General features: G+C 30.1%; 2 protein-coding genes across 2 annotated transcripts; one reads left to right on the top strand and one right to left on the bottom strand.

Annotated features, from left to right (window-relative positions):
* Window positions 1-1,256: 1,256 nt before the first annotated feature.
* Window positions 1,257-6,351, bottom strand: LOC110638778 (probable methyltransferase PMT2). Its single transcript, XM_021789461.2, has 7 exons — window positions 5,996-6,351; window positions 4,639-5,293; window positions 4,334-4,544; window positions 3,960-4,254; window positions 3,386-3,775; window positions 2,893-2,970; window positions 1,257-1,763 (listed from the first exon to the last, which is right to left on the bottom strand). Exons 2-7 carry the CDS (start codon window positions 5,284-5,286, stop codon window positions 1,532-1,534), a joined length of 1,854 nt encoding a protein of 617 aa, XP_021645153.2. The 5' UTR covers window positions 5,287-5,293; window positions 5,996-6,351; the 3' UTR covers window positions 1,257-1,531.
* A 6,189-nt stretch (window positions 6,352-12,540) lies between these two features.
* On the top strand, window positions 12,541-17,038 carry LOC110638766 (uncharacterized). Its single transcript, XM_021789445.2, has 10 exons — window positions 12,541-12,956; window positions 13,043-13,134; window positions 13,321-13,428; window positions 13,656-13,738; window positions 14,032-14,165; window positions 14,485-14,534; window positions 14,685-14,777; window positions 15,872-15,963; window positions 16,134-16,240; window positions 16,422-17,038. Exons 1-10 carry the CDS (start codon window positions 12,720-12,722, stop codon window positions 16,461-16,463), a joined length of 1,038 nt encoding a protein of 345 aa, XP_021645137.2. The 5' UTR covers window positions 12,541-12,719; the 3' UTR covers window positions 16,464-17,038.
* Window positions 17,039-22,058: the final 5,020 nt, after the last annotated feature.

Here is a 22,058-nt window from a genome sequence, read left to right as displayed (position 1 = left end):
AATAAATAATAAAATTAAAAAAATAATACTCTTTAATTTTTTAAATGTTATAAAAAATTTTAATAAAAGAAAAATTTAAATGCAATAAATAATTTTAAATAAGAGATAAAAATGGACAGAGAGTCGGATATTTGTATGAATCTAAATCTACTTAGGGTGTATTTAATAAAAAGTTAAAAAATTAAGAGTTAAATATTATCTTTATAAGTTTTAACTTTAAAAAAGATAATTATTAACTTAGTTCCTCCCTCGAAGTTAACACTTGATCTCATGAGAAAATATAAATATTAATGAAATAAAAAATTAACCTAATCTTTTAAATATCTAAAAAACATTAATAAAAGATATAAAAATAACAATTAACTTTTATTAAACTCGCACTAAACGTGTTCTTAGTAAAATGATGTACTATGAAAAATAAGTTGGTCTAATTAATTTCATTCAGTTGGGTCCGTGTACAACATTGAGCATAGCATATTAATTTGCTAAGGCAAATGATGTTCGAATTTTTTTTTTTTTTAGGATAAAAAAATACAATAAAACATATAAAAAAAAATAATATTGCAGAACTTACGTTCAAGTTGAATGAGGACTCCGAGAGTCCCAACTTGAGAGAGAAATGGTGGGATAGATGAGAGGCAATTGAGGTAAATGGTGAGATGAAGAAGAAATATTTTGAGCAATTTAAGCGTATTTACGATTTTTTTTTTTTTTTGAAGTAATGCTAAGTAAACGAGTTAACTGCTTACTGATTATAACGAATAACAGACTTTATTATTCATTAATTAATATCTAAAAAATTTTATGTATAAATTGAAATTATTGAAATTTTATGCATAAATTGAAGTTCGGAGACTATTCATTAATACAAGTTAAGAGTCTCCCGTGGGCAAAATTCAACCTAAAATTTTCAACAATGGAGCAAGGCAAACTCTTTGTTCCTTGGGATTTTCATAAATATAGAATATCACGTCCTATAAAAGAATTCATTTTAAATCTATTTTAAATAAGTTCCTAATCACATTAATAAATCTTTTATTAATAAATATAACCAAGTAAACAATGAATCACACTCAGGTCCCTATTTCAAAATCATTACATCCAAACATAACACAAAATTAACCATAATCAATGGAGGTGTTATATTGAACACCTGTAAAAAAAGTTAGGATTTAAAATGAAAAATATTTGTCATGCGATCATGTTTTGTAACTTGATCCTCCAGTAAATTGACAAACCACATAAACCTACAAAAATTGACCAAGAAAAAAAAAATGATGATTGGATATCATAAAAATTACAGGCATTCGTCTATTCATAAATTACCGCTACAAAATAAGATGGCCAATTCATAATGTAGTTAAAATATATATATCGTGTGCCTATGCTAGAGACTAAAGAGTACTCTGCAATAGAAGATGCTCATGCTTAAATAGTTATCAGTTCCTGTCAGGCCCGGTATAAGGTAGAATCGCCACTTTACCAGCTCAAACGCCCATGTTCCAGAGTTTCACCCAATCCCATTCTCCTATCACTGTGAGGATGTGGAGTTTCCGCCGGCAACCCAGTACTGCTTCACAGCGACTAGTATCTTCTCAGGAACTAGAGGACCATCTTCATGGTCCACCATTTTAGTATCCCATCTCATTCCACCTACTATCTTCCGCACCTTAATAAGCACATCAACTTCATCACGGAATATAACTGCACCTTCTGGTCGCAGAATTCGATCCATCTCAAGAAGAATGTCCTCTATGTTACATCTGCATTCATGTGTTCACTATATGGTTACAGTGGCATGAGAAATAAAATTCACTATCGATCTAACACGAATCAAGTGATCCAAAAAAGAATAATAAACTAATTGGTTCATCCATAGGCACATTTACAGGAAATAAAAAGATGAAACTCATCCAAGGGTACTACAAAATCCATTAATCTGGTAACCTGATGAAGCTGTGACTCCTAGATAAACATATTCAACTACACTGAATGTGATGCAAAACCATTGTAACTGAGCTACGGCACGGTGAAACTGCTGTTGAGAAAATCAATTTTTTAAATATATTAGTTAGAGAGTATTAAAAAATAATTTAAAATTAAATTTAATAAGTTTCAATCATAAAAATACTAAAATAACAAAACAACTTTTTACAAACTGTTTTTTCAACAGCATCTAAAATGGTGCTTTTATTCAGAAAACAGTTTGGGCCCCTCAAACTCAATGCCAAACAGGTACTTAGTGAATTTTCTATCATTTTTAGGTTCTTAATTTTAATGTTCTCGTTTTTCCACGTTAAAGTTTGATATGTTTAGGGTTCAGATATTTTTTCTGCATTTTTTTTATTGTTTTATATTTTTTATAGAATTTTTAAAATTCCTGTACAGATCTGGAATGTGATGCAAAAGCCACTACAACTCCATACATTCTGCATTCTTTGATCCACAAAACTACATTCAATTTCTTAAAGAGTCAGTTTATTAGGAGACATATGAGCTGAATAAAGTCAAACTCAGGTTACATATCAAGATAAATTGTTTAATAATTGCCCATGAATCAGTAAATGGGTAAGACAACGCTAAGTATGCTCATGCCTCATGCAAAGGTCCTAGAAGCAATAAAGCCACTGAAAATATTCAACCTGAGGATAATTATGCTTCATGCTAAGAAATGTTTAACTGAAAATATTCACCTAATGAACCAGAGCAGTAAGATACAAATATTCAACTACGCTGAATCATGCTTCATGCTAAAACCCAAACAGTAAGATACAAATATTCAACTACACTGAATTATTCTTCATGCTAAAACCTGAACAATATAAGATATAAATATTGAATTATACTTCATGCCAAAAATTTTATCATACAACTTTTGGTAGAAGAACTTACTTGTCCTTGTATAAACTGAAAACACCATTGGCATGAATAAGGTCATATGTCCTTGGGTATGTGGAGAAAGCTTCACACCTGAAAGAAAAGAAGTATAAAGATGTAGTTAACATTATACACTACAGAAATTGAAACAAAAATTATCAAAAAAGAACTTTGGACTACATCTGGGACACATTAGTAATTCAGAACCAAACAAAGGAAAAGGCCCATTCTCCCATAGAAAAGTAAATTTTTGAGGGAACCACGCATTAGCATGTAATTTACAAAGTAGATTTTTGAGGGAACCATACATTAGCCGGTACTTTACAAGCCATATGCACCAGGATGAGATATCTAAAGAGTTGGTTAAACAACATTAAACTTCCTCATCATGCAGCATGAAAATGTTAAACATTACAGAGGCACTCTAAAGAAATAATGGAATTGCTATAGCCCTGCTTAAAAACTACAGTGACCCAAGGAAGTGAGCAAAATTTTTAGAACACCTTACCAGTCATGATATATTCCGATCAATCCTCTCTCATATATGACACCCAATGTACTTTTCTCAGCTATAGTAGGGACAACATTCATAACCCATAATTTGGAAGACTCGAGTGCAGCAGCAAAACCTCCCAACCCAGCATTCATATCCATAATATTACGATACCTTCCAGAATCAATAAGCTTATTGATTTTCCTATAAGAGTTTACATGCTTTTTCCAATTATTGTTGTCCTCCTGGTATGTCTCAACAGAAACTCCAGGAACAAAGCCACTGGCAACTGTCGGGGGGACAGAAAAAAGCCTGTCTGGAAATGCCTTCAATTCCCCACCAGCAACTTCATCTCGACTACTAACATCAGGATATGAAGTAATGCATCCCTCCATTTTCTTGTACCTACCAGCACCACAAATATAAACAAAATAACAGATAAAGCTGGATGATAAATAAATTTCAATTAATGTACATTTAGCAGCAATAGGAAACTTGGAATAGAAAGAATCATCACATAATAAGGTTTATGCAGGCCATGTATGTGGCATGACCAAAAAATTGAAATAAAACTTTTACAGGTACATACCACACATCATTTGGGTCCGCAGCTTGGCAAAGAGTAACTTGAGAATCATCTCGTCTACCAGGACAAGATTTAGCATTTACTCTCTTTTGCCATATGGCCATTTCACCCTTCTCATACTTCTTGTCCCAGCAAAGAAGCTTAGCAACTTCTTCAATCTTTCTCTGTTCCTCCTGAAGTTCCTCCTTGGGCCGCTGCCATGCTTTGTAACTATTCTTCCAATTGATTGGAGGTCCGGAAAGCACCCAGTAACCACCAGGTCTAAGAACTCGGTCAACTTCCTTCAGATACGTTCCATCTACAAGGAGAAAGTCCATCACAAAACTGCAGCTGTCACAAAAGACAAAAGCAATTCCTGTAGATGAAGAAGTTCTCACCATTTGCTCCCCACGGAATTAAGCATCGAGAGCAGTGAGCCATGTCAAAGGCTCTAGAAGGGTATGGCATTTTTATAGTACCAAGAACACCAATAACAGCAGGTACACCTCTTTCAAGAGCAAACTGAACCTGTGCTTCATGCGAGTCTCTCGGTGCAAACGACATGGCAATAACGTTTCTACTCCAAAGGTATGCGCCCCAACTTGCAACCTGAATGAAATAAACAAATGCATAACGAATATCAACAGATTCACATAATCAAACAGAAACCACAGAAGGCAAATAAAAAGAATGATGAACAGACCCCACAACCAGTGTCCAGGGCAGTTCTGACAGTCCCATTAGCAATCGGTATTACTGAAGCTAGCTGATCAATATACTTATCTGCCCCTTGTGGAAACTGAGTTCCCCCACCTGGAAACCTAAATACATTGCCCTCATATTGGACCCAATTCTGAATAGCCTTCTCAACTGTCAAGCTCTTATATGGTGCATTAGCAAATGGTACATAGTCACGACTCTTAGGCCAAGGAAACGGAGTAACATAGCCCTTGGGTGCCGGAATTAGGCAATGTAGCTTCTCTTCCTCCATAGGACAATGCCTCTCTCGATAAATCATATTTTCCCTAGGAAAAGTCATAGCACGCCTCTGATCTTGGCAGGGTGTGTAATCAGTGTAACCCGGATCACAAGGCTTGAACTCTTTAGGTTTTGATTCAGAATCATTTAGAGTCTCAATTTCACCACCATGATGGGTCTCAAAATTTAGACTTGGGATTAAATTGCAGTCTCCAGTATTCTTCGTGATCTCCATTGCAAGATTATCTGCCTTCCCAAATCCACTCCTCTGCCATGCGCCCAATATATAGAAGAAACAGCATAGGCCAACTACAATAAAAATTTGTATAGAACTCCTAGTTCTACCATCAGCTGAATTAGTTTTCAATGCCATTATAGCCCTGAAACCATTACCAGATCGATTCAGTATCAATTATCAAATTCACTAAAAATCAAGAAACCATAATAGCTAAATCCACAGACATAAATGCACACAAAGCTAATTTATCAGAGAAAAACCCATTTTTCAACAAGTAACACTTCCTCCAGTGACACACTAAGTCGTATATATTGCAATCTCTAATAGATCTATAAAAAGAAATGCAAGCAAACGATTCACCAAAAAGTAGAACTCTATGAGAAACTAAAAAATAATATAATAGGGCAACACATTTTTTATACTCTCTATATACAAGATGAAGCACCATAAAGTAAAATCAACGATAAAATCCTCGCTATTATGGATAGAATAAATCTGCAAGTACTCCTACAAAGAACAGAATAAGATAAGCATTTGGTCAATTTGTTAATCCTCAGTTAAATCTTCTGTTTACCAAATATTAAGGAACCAAGTTTTTCTTAAAATATGTGAACTTTAAACATCTAACAAGCTCACAAAGGATCCAAATCTAATCCCAAAACCACGAGCATTAAAAAAAAGAAAAAAAAAACATAATTCAATTTCAACGCAGTAATTTAAACTAAAAAAAAAAAAAAGAGAAAATTTTAATGAAGTTGAAATATCAAATCAGAAAATTATATTTTGAAAAGCGTACCTAACGCGAATGAAAAAAGAAGGGCGGAATAAAATTAAGCAAAATTACCAATCGCATGAAGCAGTCCCGCTAAAAGATCCAACACTCCAATCAGAGAAAAATTATAGAGCAGAGCAAAAGGAAGTCTTCCACTTGAGTAGCTTCGCTGCTTTTCTGCAAAGAAAATAATGATGAAGCCGCAGAATTGTGAAGGATACTTCCTAGCAGAGATCTCCAAGATCCAATCCCAACCAGTCCTCTCAATAAATCTGTCAAAACCTTGGCTCCGGCCTCCGATCGCCGATTTAAAAAAAATTAATTAATTAAATAAAACAAAAAAGAGTCCGCAGGTGAGTCTGTTGCCCCCCACTACGTCGTGTTGAAGAAGTGAACGAACTTATATACACGCATCACACACGCCTTCTCCTTTCCTCCTCCCCTCCAGCTATTTTTCAATTTTATGCTATTTATTTTCTATTTTCTATATTATCTGTGTTTTATTAGATTCAGTTGAATACTAATGAAATAAATTTGTATTTAAATAATATATAATAAAATAAATTTAAATTTAATAATATAAATTGAATTTGAATTTTATATTAAATATTTATTATTTAAAATTATTTATTGAAAAAAAAATTAATTAAATAGAATACATATAATATATTAATTTTGAATATTATATTTTAAACATAAAAAAATTAATAAAATTATTTAATTTTTACAATCTAAATTAGTAATAAATATACAATAATATAAATTTAAATTGTATTAGAATAATTTAAAATAAATTTGAATTAATATAAAATGAATTTAAGTAAAAATTGTTTATTTTTTTAAATATAAATTATTAATTGAATTTAAGTATGACAATTTATATTAATATTTTACTCATTTTTATTTTTATATAATATTTTAATACAGAAATAATTTTAATATGATTAAATTAAATTTTATAAATTATTCTTTATTAGTAATATAAAATAATACTAGTTTTAATATTTTAAATTAATTTTTATTGATAAAATAAAATTATATCGGACTAAGTTAGGTGAAATATCATTAATTATTTTTTAACTTTCTAAAATATGATAATAAAATCTAATTGGAGACCTTGAGAAAATTCATTTCCACGTTTGCTAAAATGCATTTAGGTGCACAATGCGCACCAATCTGCATGGCCCGCGTGTTTTTTCTTTTTTTTTTGGTACAAATCAGATCGATTACATTTTTTCCGCGGAAGTGATGGGACCCACACGCTAATTCATTAGATGTGTTTTTATCATTAGAGAGCGAACGCGTGGCTATCCGATTGGAGATATAACGAATGCTGGTTCCACTCCCAATGACCGATATCTGAGCAGTGGATTAAATCCAACCAACAGCGGTAATTCAGTAATTTACATTCGACGCCACCGACAGTATATTGGGTGAGACGGCGGCGTGCCGGTGAATCTCCAAAACCACCCTCTGCTCGTCAGCGATATTGGAATGATTCCGTCCTCGTATGCTGAGTTGAATTGGTAAAAATCAACAATTTATTTAAAATTGTAATTCAAAATCTAACGTCCATGTGGCAAACCATCTTCCCGCTGTATCAAAGTCAATAAATGAAATTCAATTAGTATAAGTGTATGTCATTCGCATATATGAATTAATTCACATAAGAAATAAAAATTTTAATAAAATAATTTTTAAAATTAATTAAAATTATAAATAGTGAAAATTAAATAAATCTTACAACATTTAAGACGAGACTCGTTATAAATTATAATTAACGAAATAATTTTTTTTATAAAAAGTGCAGCTTTGAAAAGTTTAAACTAATATAAGATAAATTTTATAATTATTATATTAAATATTTTTAATAACAAAAATTAAATATTTATATTAAAATTTATATAAAATTAATTATATATTTATCATATACACTTTAATTAATTTTATATAAATTTTAATATAAATATTTAATCTAATAATTATTAACTTTATTTTCATATGAGATCAAGCTTACGTGTGTATGATACACCATTCCATGAAACATATATCATAGAATTTCAATGCAAATAATAAAGAGTATTAAAAGGGAGAATTGATAAAACAATGCATCTAATAAATGCTTGATTTGATGAGAATAAATTTGATAATTATTAAATTTAATATTTATATTAAAATATATATAAAATTAATTAAAATGTGTATAATAAGTATGCAAAGTTATATGTAAATATTTGGTTATTTTTAAAAATATATAAATATTTGATTTAATAATGATTAAATTTATTTTTGTATAAATTTAAATATATAATAGTTGTATTTTTTATTAAAAAAGTAGAGAAACATAAAAAATAAAAAAATAATTTAATATAAGTTTAACTTTTTATAAAAACGTGTTTTTATAATTATTAATTTAAATATTTATATAAAATAAATTAAAAAAAAAAATATATATATATATATATATATAATAAGGACATAAATATAAATATTTATAAATATTTAATTTGAGATTTATTAAATTTATTTTTATACGAGGTTAAACCTACTTTATTCACACCAAAAAAGTAAGAGGATGTGTTTGGAAATAGGAGTAACGAGCGCAAATGTTATAGCGGATAGTCATGACACGGACGGGTGACCCGAATTTATTTATTGAAGGGTAAGAGCGAGGCCAACGCCGACAAGACCAAAAAGATCATCCGTAATTGTAACATAGAATATTGACAATGTCTAAGTTTCGCTTTCAAGAACATTAGATCACTTGGTGTTATTATTGAGTGTGATCTTAGCTTAGCTGTCCCCTACATCATTCATTCAAACTTAACTATTTTATGGCAAGCCACTTCTTGGAAAGCTCCCTTTTTGGTTTTTCATTTTTATATAATTAGAGATATTTTATTTTCAGCGACTGGAAGAATTTAGGGACAGTAATAATAGAGTACCATATCTAAATCTTATTAATAATTTTAAAATTTAAATTTATTATAAATTTAATTAAATTTATTCTTAATTATATAAATTTATTTTAAATTTAATTATTATTACTTAAAAAATATCTAAATTCATTTAATTTTATATGTTTTAACCTAAAAAATAAATAAAACCATTCATTAACATAAATGTTTATTTTATCTCTCAGGACTTATCATTATCTTCTGCTTTATTCTTTGTTACCCCAAGGACACCAACCCCCCCACCCCACAAATATTATGCTTCTCATGAGCCACGAGCTACCTACCCTTTTAGTTCTGCAACTCGCAACTATCTTACTATTTGGCATTCAGTTTTAGAAGTCAAAAATCATTATTTTATATGTTATTTAAATAAAAGTCATTTTAAAAAAATTATTTTAATATTCTTAAATTATTTTAATATTTTTATAATTAAAATGTATTAAATTTATTTTAAAATTAAATTTTAATATTCCCTAAGGAATATATTTAACCACCCTATTTCTCATTGCTCTCTTGTCACCGTTGCTCTAACTAATATATTTGTTTGGAGCTTGATGAGGTGACATTTTTTTTGCAATTAGCGTTTGAGTCATTGATTTGGAATTGAAGCACCGGAGGTGGGCTTGGAAATTGTTTTGCTTATGTGTAAAAGTAATAGCATTGAGTGTATTGGGAAAAATAATTTTGAGGTATTGACTTTTGAGTTTTTGTTTTGAGGTAATGCTATATGATCCAACTTTATTTCCCCTACCAGTCCCATTTGCTTCACCCCTCTTCTCTTTATATGTATACATATATATATATATATATATATATATATATATATATATATATAATTTAGTCTTAAAAATTTCAAAACCTTAAATCTTTTTAATTTTAAAACTCTAAACCCTAAATCTTAATATTCTAAATTCAAATATTTTAAATCCAAAAATTTTAAATCTTAAACTTTAAAATTTTAAACCCTAAATCCCAAATTTTAAACTCTAAAATTCTAAACTTTAAATACGAAACTCTAAATTTTAAATCTTAAATTTAAAACCCTAAATCTAAACAGTTAAATTTAAACCTAAATTAAAAAAAAAAAATTAAGTGGGACAGTGTTGGGACATATATAGTTAGATCATTTAGAATTTTCCTTAGTTTTGTGATGAAGTAATGATAAAGTAAGGAGAGAAAAGGAAAAAGTTTGATGATAAATGAGTTTTTGCGATATTAGAAATGTATACTATGGAAGCATATAAATTAAAAAAAAAAAAGAAAAAAGCAAACACACATGATATTAATATTTACATAGTTCATCCTCTCTATATAAGTTTATATTAATAAGCATGTCATCTTTCACTATAATTAAATATAATTATAAAAATATAAGCTCAAAATTATATCACTTATCAATCTAATTACGCTCAAAAGAACCATCACTATATAACTCTGGTCATAGTTCTCTTAATTTCTTTTAAATATAACCCAATATATTTACTCATTTCCTCTCTAGATATAATCAAATATATTTATTTTCCTCATGGGCAAACGCCCCTTATCAATGCAAAGTAATTATTCAGTAATTTTGAAAAAATCATTAATGGGCTAAAAATCAAATAATCTTTATACTATTATCCGATGTATAGCGTTAAGTTCTTGATATTTTAGTCATTGAACTTATAATTAATAGTAAATTAAATCTAATTTAGATAGAAGAATCAATTTTAATGACAAAATTAAACTTTCAGACATATAATTATTTTAAATTAAAAATAAATAGATAATCGGCCTATAATTTTTAACAAATTTTAGAGTTTAACTTATTATTTACCTTAAAATATATAACTAAACTTTTTTCTCATTCTTATTTTTTAAAAGGAAAAATTAAAAGGCAAGAAAAGAGGAAGTATATATGGACTTTGCTTAAATAATTCATCTATATTGTCTACACAATTAATATTTTACAATGATGATTATTCTTAGGCTTTGTCTAATTCAACTTGGAGGGATAAATATGCATATTTAATCCAGCTTGAATTAATATTAATTATAAATATTATTTGAATACTTGGTCAAATTATATGAAAACCAAACTTTTTAGCCATCTGATGATCCATTTCCTTCTTTACAAAAATATTAATTTAGTTAATTTTAATTGTTGCACTATTTTTTATTTATTATCAACAAGCCAATTAATCTTAACTCTTAATTTTAAAATAATAAAATGTAACATTTAATTAAAAATAACATTTAATTATTAAGTAGTTAAAGCAATTATAGTATTCTTTTTTTAAAAAAATATATAATAAATAATAAATAAATAAAATAACATCATGACCCTATCACTCGGCGTAATGCCCGGTTCATAATTTCAAATGCTTTTGACTTACACGGCCTCGCAGTTGGGCGATTCCATAAACACGTCTGCCCTTTGTTTGGAAAATTAAAGAGGAGTGAAGGGAAAATAAGTAAAGAAATAAAATTTTTATTTTTTCTTTAAGTAGGAAATTAGGGGTTTTTTTTTTTAAGAAAATAATATATAGTTTTTAATAAAAATAAATTCAATAATTTTTTTCACAAACGAAATACCTTACCTTACAAATAAAATGTAGAAGAATAGTTGTATTATAGGTACGTACCATCAAGAATTGGAATTTAAAAACATGGGCATTAGGTAAGGTCCAACACACTTATGATTTATTCAAGAGTGCAATTCGGCCTAATTGAGGCCCGTCTATTACAATTAGGCAGGATGAAATATAATAGTGCTTTTAATCCCGTCCATTACAATTACTCGGCCTGAGGGACTGCTAGTAAATTAATTAAACTATAAAATTTATATTTACTACTAAATTACAAGGTATTTATCTTAAATTATATTTATTTTAATTTACAAATTAATCAAATGCATTTATAAACTCTAAAAATAAATTAACTTATTTACTTATAATAATTTTGATTTTATAAGTTAAAATAAAAAAAATAAAAAATTTAATTTTTTATTTTGATACTTATAAAATTTATGCTTATAAATTATTTTAATCGAATATTTTATTATATTTTGATCATTTAATTTTTAAAATTTTATTATAAACCCATTTAATATATTTTTAATCATTTTAATATAATTATAAATTATTTTTTATCCAATATATAACCATTTATAAACACTTTAACGAAAATACAAAAATATAATAATTTTTAAATTTTAAAATAGACTGATTTTTTATTTATAATAATTTTTAAATTTATAAATTGAATTTATAAACTAAAGAAAATAAGTTAATTGAATCTATTTTTTATTTTAGTAGTACTTATAAAATAATTTAACTAAATATATTATAATATTATTTTTATTTAATTTTTAAAATTTAATTATAAATCTCATTTAATATTTTTTTAATAATTTTAATAATAAATATATTTATAAAATATTTTTATTAAAATTATTAATTATTTACCAATTTTTTATAAGTATTTTAATAAAAAATTTCATTATTTAAAATTTTAAATATTTCTAAATTAAAATTTATAAATACTTATCTTCACTTACCTTATCCTAATTTGATTCAGAACGCATATCATTCCATCACGTCGGACATTCACTGTCCTAAATTCCTGCTAAAAAAATTTAAAAATTTATGCAATATAAAAAAGTAATCCTGGTGTCAGAGTTTATCTTTTTGCATTTCTTTACATATTAAAGCGGCTTTCTGACCTTTGAACAGTGCTCCAGCCTTATCCTCCACTCAGGGATAGGTCACTCAGGCCTCTCTGGCTTTCTACAAACCCACAGGCTACAGCTAAATTCGACTTTTCTGGTTCTAACACTTTCGATAAGGAGAACCCAAATCATGGTTTCGACTATCTTCATGTCTTTACCTCAATCTTCATTGTACTGTGTCTCTGATTCTCCAAAGATATCTTCACCCAAATTATTACCGAAACAGAATCACCCTCTTATTTTCAACAGACCAAATTCATCATTAAGCTTCAGTACCTCGAGATTATGTCCAATTTCTAAGAGAGGGTTACATTCAGTTTGCTTCTTCGATGCTCGAGAAAAATCTAATGGCAATTTTGATGGGCAGGTTTGGTTTTCAAGCTTATTCTCATTTTTAGGTTTTAACCTATACCTTCTGTTGCAAATTAGATAATGCGAATACGTGTTTCTCAGGAAGGTGGACTGGACTGGCCGATACTTAAAAGATGGGACGTGCCTTGGCAATGGCAAACTGCTTCCTTAACCTCATTCGCATGTGGATTAAGGTTTCCTTTTTCTGTAGTTGGCTATTAAATTCCAAACTTATGCATGGCTTTTAATTGGGTTATATGCTTTTGCTAAAATGCTGTCATTTTCAAGAAAATTTTGAAAAACTGGATGGTCTTAATTTTTATTTTTTTTCCCCTTCTTTGTATTGGTTTTGGAGTGAAGTTAATTTTTTTGCCAGGCAGTTTTGTTTTGACAGGTTTAGCAGAGACTGCAGCTATACCATTGCTAGGAATCAAAATTGAAGAATTAAGTTTAGATGAGAAAGCGGAGTTGCTGTTCTTGGACCAGAGGTATGGATCACTTCTCTATGGTATTTTGTCGTTTGACAATTAATTTCAACATCAGGAGTTCTTTATGTAAATTTATGATAGAATGTGAGTGTAGGCACTAGATTGGACTAGAAGCTAAGAAGTCAATGATTGTGCTATGCATTGTTTAATATAAATGCTGAAGTGTGGATGGAACTCTCTTTGAAGCTGATTGTTGGGCCTAACTTTGTTGAGCTATTATTTTGCAGCATTACAACTGCAGTGGTACTTGGAGTTATTTATGGCATCACAAACACCTTTCAACCGCTTCCTGAAGATATGTTTCGCTATGGTACTGATCTTTTAAATGTTATTCACTGCTGGATCCTATATGCCTTGTTGTTTGATGTTCACTACACTGATTTCTGTTAATTCTGAAAAACTTTGGGGTGAATTACTGCCTGCTGCTTTATTTTTAAGTCTGAGAAGGGATTATTAATTTTATATGCCCCTGTAATGGATAATCTAGTTCCAAATTTTATGCTTTCGGTTTTTATTTGATAATATCTGTTTTTTTGTGTCTTTGGCTCAAGTTCTTCACTTTCTGTTTTTTTTTTTTAATTTAATATTGAATTATTGTTTTAGATTTGAGGGAACCTTTCAATCTACAGAAGGGGTGGCTTTTATGGGCAGTGATTGGTCTCGTGGGTGCTCTACTTGTTATTGCATTGACAGGAGTTGCAATGTCTGCATTTAGTGGTGAGACACCACATAGAGAGGTTAGGAATTGGTTCTGTTAAATTATTTTCTGCTGTTATTACAGCGAGCAGAGATGGTACTTTATTCAATATTTCAAAATTCATATGGTGAACTTAATCTTCAAAATGATATGCTGAAATGTCTCCATCACTATACCACAACTATGAAATTATGTACATATTGCCTTAGATAGAATTGATTGATTAAGTTTATCATGCTTTTGTTGAATAAGGGCCCCAGTGAGTTGATGTTCAGTGAGGCATATGCTTGTGAATATTAAAATTGTTTTTGGTCTTCTACTACAAGATAATCCTTATCATGTATGCAACATGGTTGCAGACTGATTCTCTTGTTCGGCTTCTTCCATTAATTGGATCTTCAAGTATCAGGTATTCAACGAAAAGGTCTTCTATTGTTGTTACTGTTAACATGCCTAAGTAACAATGCTTTTTCGATAAGGAATACTCTACTCTTCAGTTTTGCCTTCTCTTGATTTGAGGATTGTACTAATAAATTAATGATATGGACTGTCATTGTAGCACTGCTTGCTTGGTGGGCATCACTGGTGTCCTCGCTCCAATTCTGGAGGAGAATGTTTTTCGAGGATTTTTCATGGTTTCTCTGACAAAGTGGTATTATTCTATCTGATTCTGGAAATAAGCATTCTATTTTATGTTGATAAAAGAACTTTTGCTTATAGCTTATTGTCTTCATGTGAATACATATATTCTTTGCATTATCCACTCATTATAAGGATACAAGTAGATATATCTTCATGTGTGTGGCTGTGAAGAGGGTGGATTGCTATTGCTTTATTCTGGAATATGGGGATGTGGTAGCTAAATTTAGTATCACCAACATGTCTTTTTTTTTTTGTTTTTTTTTCCCCGCATTTGGTTAGAATTTTAAGCTGAGTTGGTGAATCCTAGGCTTTGACATCCACAGAAAGTATAAAAAAAAAAAATCAATAGAAATCGAATTCAAAACTACAAACATGAGTTAAATTTTAATCAGAAGGAGATGGAGTAAGTGACACTAATGTTTCATGATCAACGTAACATTTTGAAAGAAAGTGATAACAGTTTCTGTCATAGCTAACACTTCAGTCCCTGTGTTTTTGCAAATAGATAATTAGGTCTTTAAAGTTTGGTTTCACCAGCAATTGGGTCCCTCTGTCCACTTTAAAGCCTAATGGATGTTAGTTTGAGTTGGGGAGAGAAAATTTGTAAGTACCTTTTATTTCTTTTGATAAATTGATAAATACCTTTGGGTTGCTGTTTAAAAACTTTGATGGCTGCCATTTGTTATAGAAGGTGCTATGAGTAGTCAAGCTGAGTCAAGACATGTCACGGATCAGTGCAATGTATATGAACTTCATGAAGTTAAATGGTGGAATATTCAACATTACATAGCTGGGATAAGGATTACATGAGCTTATGTAGTCTGAATAATATACAAAATTGACTTGTTTCCTGATTCATTTTGAATTTTCTAGATTTCTTCCAATCTTTTTGCCATTTTAGTATTTTGCTGTTGTTACTCTGTAATCTATATTGTAATTTTTCTTGGATAAATGACTACAAATATTTTCATCCATGTTTCTACCTTGAGGAGTTTACCTATTTTGAGTTTGGTTTTCACGGGATTCTTCCTCCGATAATTTATTGCCAAACATTTTGTTCTGAATTATGTTTATGCTGTCATATTTCCTTGAATTTTTCTGCAGGGTGCCTATGCCAATTTCTGTCCTAATTAGTGCTGCTGTATTTGCAATTGCACATCTAACTCCTGGAGAGTTTCCCCAGCTGTTTGTGTTAGGTAACATGATTACACAGTGACCATATTTTCTATTTATTCTTACAATAGAACTACATTTAGCTATTTTATAAGTTTGTTCAATAACATTTTAAGCTATGGCTTTCCAATAAATAGATTCCGAATTTTTCCTCCTTTGTTGGAGAAATCAAAAGAATTTTATTCCTGTACAGGGATTATTCTGGGATTTTCTTATGCTCAAACTCGCAATCTTCTAACCCCAATTACAATTCATGCTTTCTGGAACTCTGGAGTGATTCTAATTCTCACCTTCCTTCAGGTATATTACTTCCTTTTCATGAGTATTTTCTATGCTTGACAGGCCTCAAATTGGGCATTTTATAGTTTCTGATTTTATGGGGACAGTAAAAGTATATTTTGGTTCGCAGGTTGTTACCCTTTTATTAGTTGTTGAATCCTAGAAAGAATATTCTGCTTATTTTGGTTGTTTATATGTACAGCTCCAAGGATATGATATCAAGGAATTATTGCAGGCAACCTGACAATGACACAGTTCCTTTACCCATCAATAGGGGGACCTTGTGCAATGAGTGCTTATTTCTGGCATATATACCATATATTACCTTGCTCAAGTGGTTTAGAAAAAGAGAATAGGTGCAGGAGGATAAATATGTAAAGTTGATTAGTCAGTCTTAGACGTATGATTAGGAGAACACAAGTTTTTTGGCAAGGTTTTGTCACTCAACTTTTGTGCCTTGAAAAAGCTTCATTCTGTTATCCAATTCGTGCTCTTCTCAACATGTCAAAGAAGTCACAGTTCATATAATGGCCAGTGTCCTCTTATAAAAGCTACATAATGTTGTGCCAAGAGTCTCAAGGGGAAGATTGCATAGCCAGGATTTATTGCATGGATAGGGATTATTGTTCTGCAATGAACTCTTGCCTCTCTAGGCACCTTGTTTTAGTATTCAACCTGATGAGTGAGCTTATTTAGAAGGCTATATGTTCATTTTGGGGACAGGGTTTAATGCGGAGATTGGTGATACAAATGAATAGTTTATGGTATTTGGATAATTTATTAACGAGAATAATGGAGTTCATTTCCGATTGATTGAGAGATTACTGTTTCCCACTGATTAAAGGAACATTTTGTATTTAGTTGGAGTACGTGTGGATTTTCATTTAATTATTTGCATCTGTAATTTATGTGTATTAGAAATTTCTACTAATTGTATCTATAATTTATATGCTTAAGAAAACAATGGTATATTAATTTGGTATTATAGTGAAATTAATGATTTAGTTCTCGAATTTTGAAAAATAAAATAGTTAGTTTTTAAATTTTAATTTTATCATATATTTTCATCTTTTCTGTCTATTTTTAACATTACAAACATTTTTGTTTCCGAGTTTTTATCATTATTACCCCTTTTGTCTCATTTTAAGTGTTTTTTAAGGTTTTTATATAAAAATTAAGGAAATGGTCGAATAATTTTTTTATAAAAAAATATTAATAATTAACTAAAATATTTTTGTATTTAATTAAGGTAGAGAAATGTGATAAGAAAGAGATAAATACTTTGAGAATAACAATAGATAACAATAAAGTTGAAAAAAAAAATCAATGCTTAATTTTTGAAAAAGTTAAATAAAATGTGAAAAATAATTAAAAAACATCACTTGAAATGGAACAGTAATATTTATTGTCTCTAATAGACTATTTTCCGGTCATTCCTTGATCTTTATCTCCTCCCACTGGTTCCACCAATGCTCTTGACCTCCTTGTTCTTCTTTCAATCCAATTACATTGTAACTCTTGGCATACTAAGGTGAATATACAAGAATATGGACTTTAAAGTCCTTAAATAAATGAAATTACATCCTAAGTTATCATAACATTTATGATACATGTCACTAAAATAAAATTAATTATTTTACATCCCAAAAGAAAATAAAAGAAATGAATCCAATCACATTGGTGTTTTATTGTTCATGATCATCTATCATGCATATTTAAAATTTAACAATTAAATAAAATATACATGCTTAAAATTAAATTGAATATCATATATTCAACTAAAAATTAAATTTGAATTTTATTCAAATAAATTTAAATTTAGAAACTTTTTTCAAATTTAATTCCATGAAAACAATTTTCATAAATTATTTGTGTGATTAAAATTCCCAATTAAATCATTTAATTAGGTTTGGGCTTAATTATGGGCTTTAAATTATACAACAATTGTATAATGGGCCCAAAAACCAAGCCCAACATGCCCCTTCAACGAAAATAAAGCTCGTGTAACATTTACATGGCCTAAGGCATGCCAAAACATTAGTCTTTAAAATAATGTAGCATTATGATTATTGATTACAGAAGAAGCTCTTAAAATTGTTGTTCTTCCCTTTATTTTTCTTTGTTTCAAACATGAAGATTTGCTTTAAAAAAAAAAACCGAAGATTAAGAAAAAAAAAAGAAAGGAAAAACAAAACAAGAAAGGAGCACTTTGTCCGTGTTTCTTCCCTCTATTTTCTCTCCATTTTCTTATCTTCTTGTCTTTCATTTTCTAGTTCAAATAATTAAGTCCTGAGTTAATCGAATCGATGAATCAAATCAAATTTAATAAATTTAATACTCAACTCAACTCAACTAAACCTTTATTCAAAAAATTTGGAGTCGGTTATATGGATTTTTTTCTCCACTCTAAACGATTTTGGATTAAATCCTTGGAAATGTATAATGCTTCTAGGTCATGTTGTACTACTGTACTCTTAAGTCAGTTTAGGTCTACCCATTTTTTATCTTTTTATCCTCTAATCTAATGTGCTCTACTTGTCAAACTGGAATCTCCATATGTCTACGCTTCACATGACTAAACCACCTCAATCTCTCTTCTCTCAATTTATCCTCAATTGGCACCACTCCTACCTTTTCTCTAATACTCTTGTTACGGACTTTATTTAATCTAGTATGGTCACTCATCCACCTTAATATTCTCATCTCCGTAACTCTTATCTTAGACACATACGACTCCTTCAGTGTCCAACACTCACTACCATATAACATGGCCGGTCGTATGGCTGTACGGTAAAATTTTCCTTTCAACTTAATGGGAATCTTGCGATCACATAAAACTTCTATCGCACTTCTCCACTTCAACCATCCGACTTTAATCCTATGACTAACATCCTCCTCATATCCTCCATCTACTTGAAGGACTGAGCCGAGATATTGAAAGTGATTACTTTGGGATAGTACCGCTCCATCTAAACTAACTCCTTCCCTATCACCAGTTCGACCTTCACTGAACTTGTAATGCATGTATTCTGTCTTCGTTCTACTTAACTTAAAGCTCTTTGACTCTAGAGTACTTCTCCAAAGCTCTAGCTTTCTATTGACTCCTTCTCGTGTCTCATCTATCAGAACTATATCATCTGCAAACATCATGCACCAAGGGATACTCTCTTGTATATGTTTCGTCAATTCATCTAAAACTAATATAAAAAGGTAAGGATTTACAGTTGAACCTTGGTGTAATTCAACTGAGATAGAAAAATCTCTTGTGTCCCCTCCCACTATACGCACACTAGTAGTTGCTCTTTCATGCATATCTTTTAACACTTGTATGTACTGAATAAATACCATCTTTTATTCTAATACTCTCCATAAGACATCTCTTGGAACACTATCATAAGCCTTCTCCAAATCGATAAAAATCATGTGTAGATCTTTCTTCACGTCTCTATATTTCTCCATCAAGCTTCTAACAAGAAAGATAGCTTCCATAGTTGAACGACTGGGCATAAAGCCACATTGATTGGGAGAGACAGAAGTATCATGACGTAGTCGATGTTCCACAACTCTCTCCCACAACTTCATAGTATGGCTCATGAGTTTAATTTCTCTATAGTTTGAGCAACTCTGTATGTCTTCCTTATTTTTAAAAATAGGTACTAAAATACTCTTCTTCCATTCATCATGCATTTTCTTTGAGTTTAGAATCTTATTAGACAATTTAGTTAATGATGCCACTCCTATATCTCCCAAATACTTTCACACTTCAATTGGTATTTCATCGGGTCCAAAGGCTTTACCCACTTTTATTCTTTTAAGTGCTTCCTTTACTTCTAAAGATCTAATCCTTCTAGCATAATTCACATTCTTTTCTATTACTCTGTAGTCTATATTTATGCTATTACCATTTTGATTTTTATTAAAGAGATCATCAAAATAATTTCTCCATCTTTCTTTAATATTCTCATCTTTCACTAACACTTTTCCTTTTTTATCCTTAATGCACCTAACTTGATTGAGATCTTGACATTTCTTTTCTCTCTTCCTTGCTAATCTATAAATATCTTTCTCTCCTTCTTTAGTTCCAAGTTTCTCATATAACTTTTCAAAAGCCTGCGCTCTTGCTTGACTAATTGTCTTTTTTGCCTCTTTCTTTGCTATCTTGTACTATTCATATGCCTCATTATTATCACACATAGGTAATTTCTTATACTATTTCCTCTTTCTCTTTACTGCCTTTTGTACTTTCTCATTCCACTACCATCTGTTTTTTTAGAGTAGTCCATGTCATCTAGACTTTCCAAGTATTTTTCAAGTTACTTCTCTAATCTTTGATGCCATCTGTATCCACATATCATTAGCCTCCATATCCAGCTTCTATGCTTTGGATTCGAGAAGCTCATTTTTGAACTTTAATTGCTTTACTCCTTTGAACTCCTACCACTTTGTTCGAGCTACACTATTTCTTCTAACTTTACTTGAATTGTTCCTAAACTTGACCTCTAAGACCACTAACGGATATTGACTTGTTAAAACCTCTCCCAGAATGACCTTGCAATCCTTGCATAGAGCTCTATTTGTCTTCCTGATTAAGAGAACGTCAATTTAGCTTCTATGTTGCCCACTTTTAAAAGTCACTAAATGTGACTCTCTTTTATAAATTAGGTATTTCTTAGTATTAGGTCGTATACCATAGCAAAATCAAGGATGCTTTTTTCCTCTTCATTTCGTCTGCCAAAATCAAAACCTCCATGAACATTCTCATAATCTTCCCTATGACTTCCAACATGTCCATTAAAATCTCCATCGATGAAAACAAATTTAATAAATTTAATATTATAAAAAAATTCTTATAAATTAAAATCACTAATAATTTACTAATGAATTTTACTTCAGTGTGTGTTTTAAGGATTGTGAAACATCGAGTTTGAGTCAAAAAAAAAAAAAAGCTATTGTATTATATGAGGAAATTTGCTCCAAGTGGTTTTGAAATGAAGTGGGATTGAATTTGAGTTAGTCTTACAGCATTAAATAACTTTAATGAAGTGTCCTGAATTTGTAGAATTAAGTGCTTGATCAAGTGGACTTGAAACTTGCATGATTGTGATTAGCAAAGTGGGTTAATGTTTCACGTAGAAAGAGGTAGAGAAGCTTGGGTTTGAAGAGTTTGACCCTTTATTTAAGCTTTAATTACACGCTTGGGTAGCAAACCCTAGGTCAAGCAACAGACAAAAATGGTTCCAAACGAGGGCTAGATTTGGGGAGTTTCACTGAATTTGGGTTCCCAAGTTTGGCATTTGACTCTGTGAACCTACCCATTAAATTCATGGTCCTTTCACTAATTCTTTTGCTAATCAACTACTACATATTGACAAACTTATGTGTGACAATGTGGACTAGAAAATAAAATTTATGTATACACATCTTTGGTTTCGTTTCTTACATTTCCAAAAGCAAGAAATTGGGGAATCCCATATTTGGGTTTCCAAACCCCACAAACTGAGAGGAACTTGGCTTTAGCAAGCTAATAAACATTCATGTCACTTAGTGAAACTTGATTTAATGGCTAAAACATATCACTCGTCTAACATAATTAAGTTCAAATTTTCACTTCTATAATTTCTTACTAAAAAACCATGCCCAATTGACTTCATGTTCAAAGCTTTCCCATTATTTGAACCATCTGTAAATCTGAAAAATAACCAAAACCGACTACTCTTTTAAGGGCAGGTCCTACGAGAAAAGCCGCCCAAGGGTTAGACATGTGAAACCAATATTAAAGTTTGTGCTGAAAAAAAAAGGACCATGTCATAGATAGTTTTTTAAGATATATAAATATGTA

This window comes from Hevea brasiliensis, chromosome 2, assembly GCF_030052815.1.
Source record: "Hevea brasiliensis isolate MT/VB/25A 57/8 chromosome 2, ASM3005281v1, whole genome shotgun sequence".
Lineage (NCBI taxonomy): Eukaryota > Viridiplantae > Streptophyta > Magnoliopsida > Malpighiales > Euphorbiaceae > Hevea > Hevea brasiliensis.
Note: the sequence above shows the minus strand (reverse complement) of the source record. Positions and strands in the feature narration are given on the sequence as shown.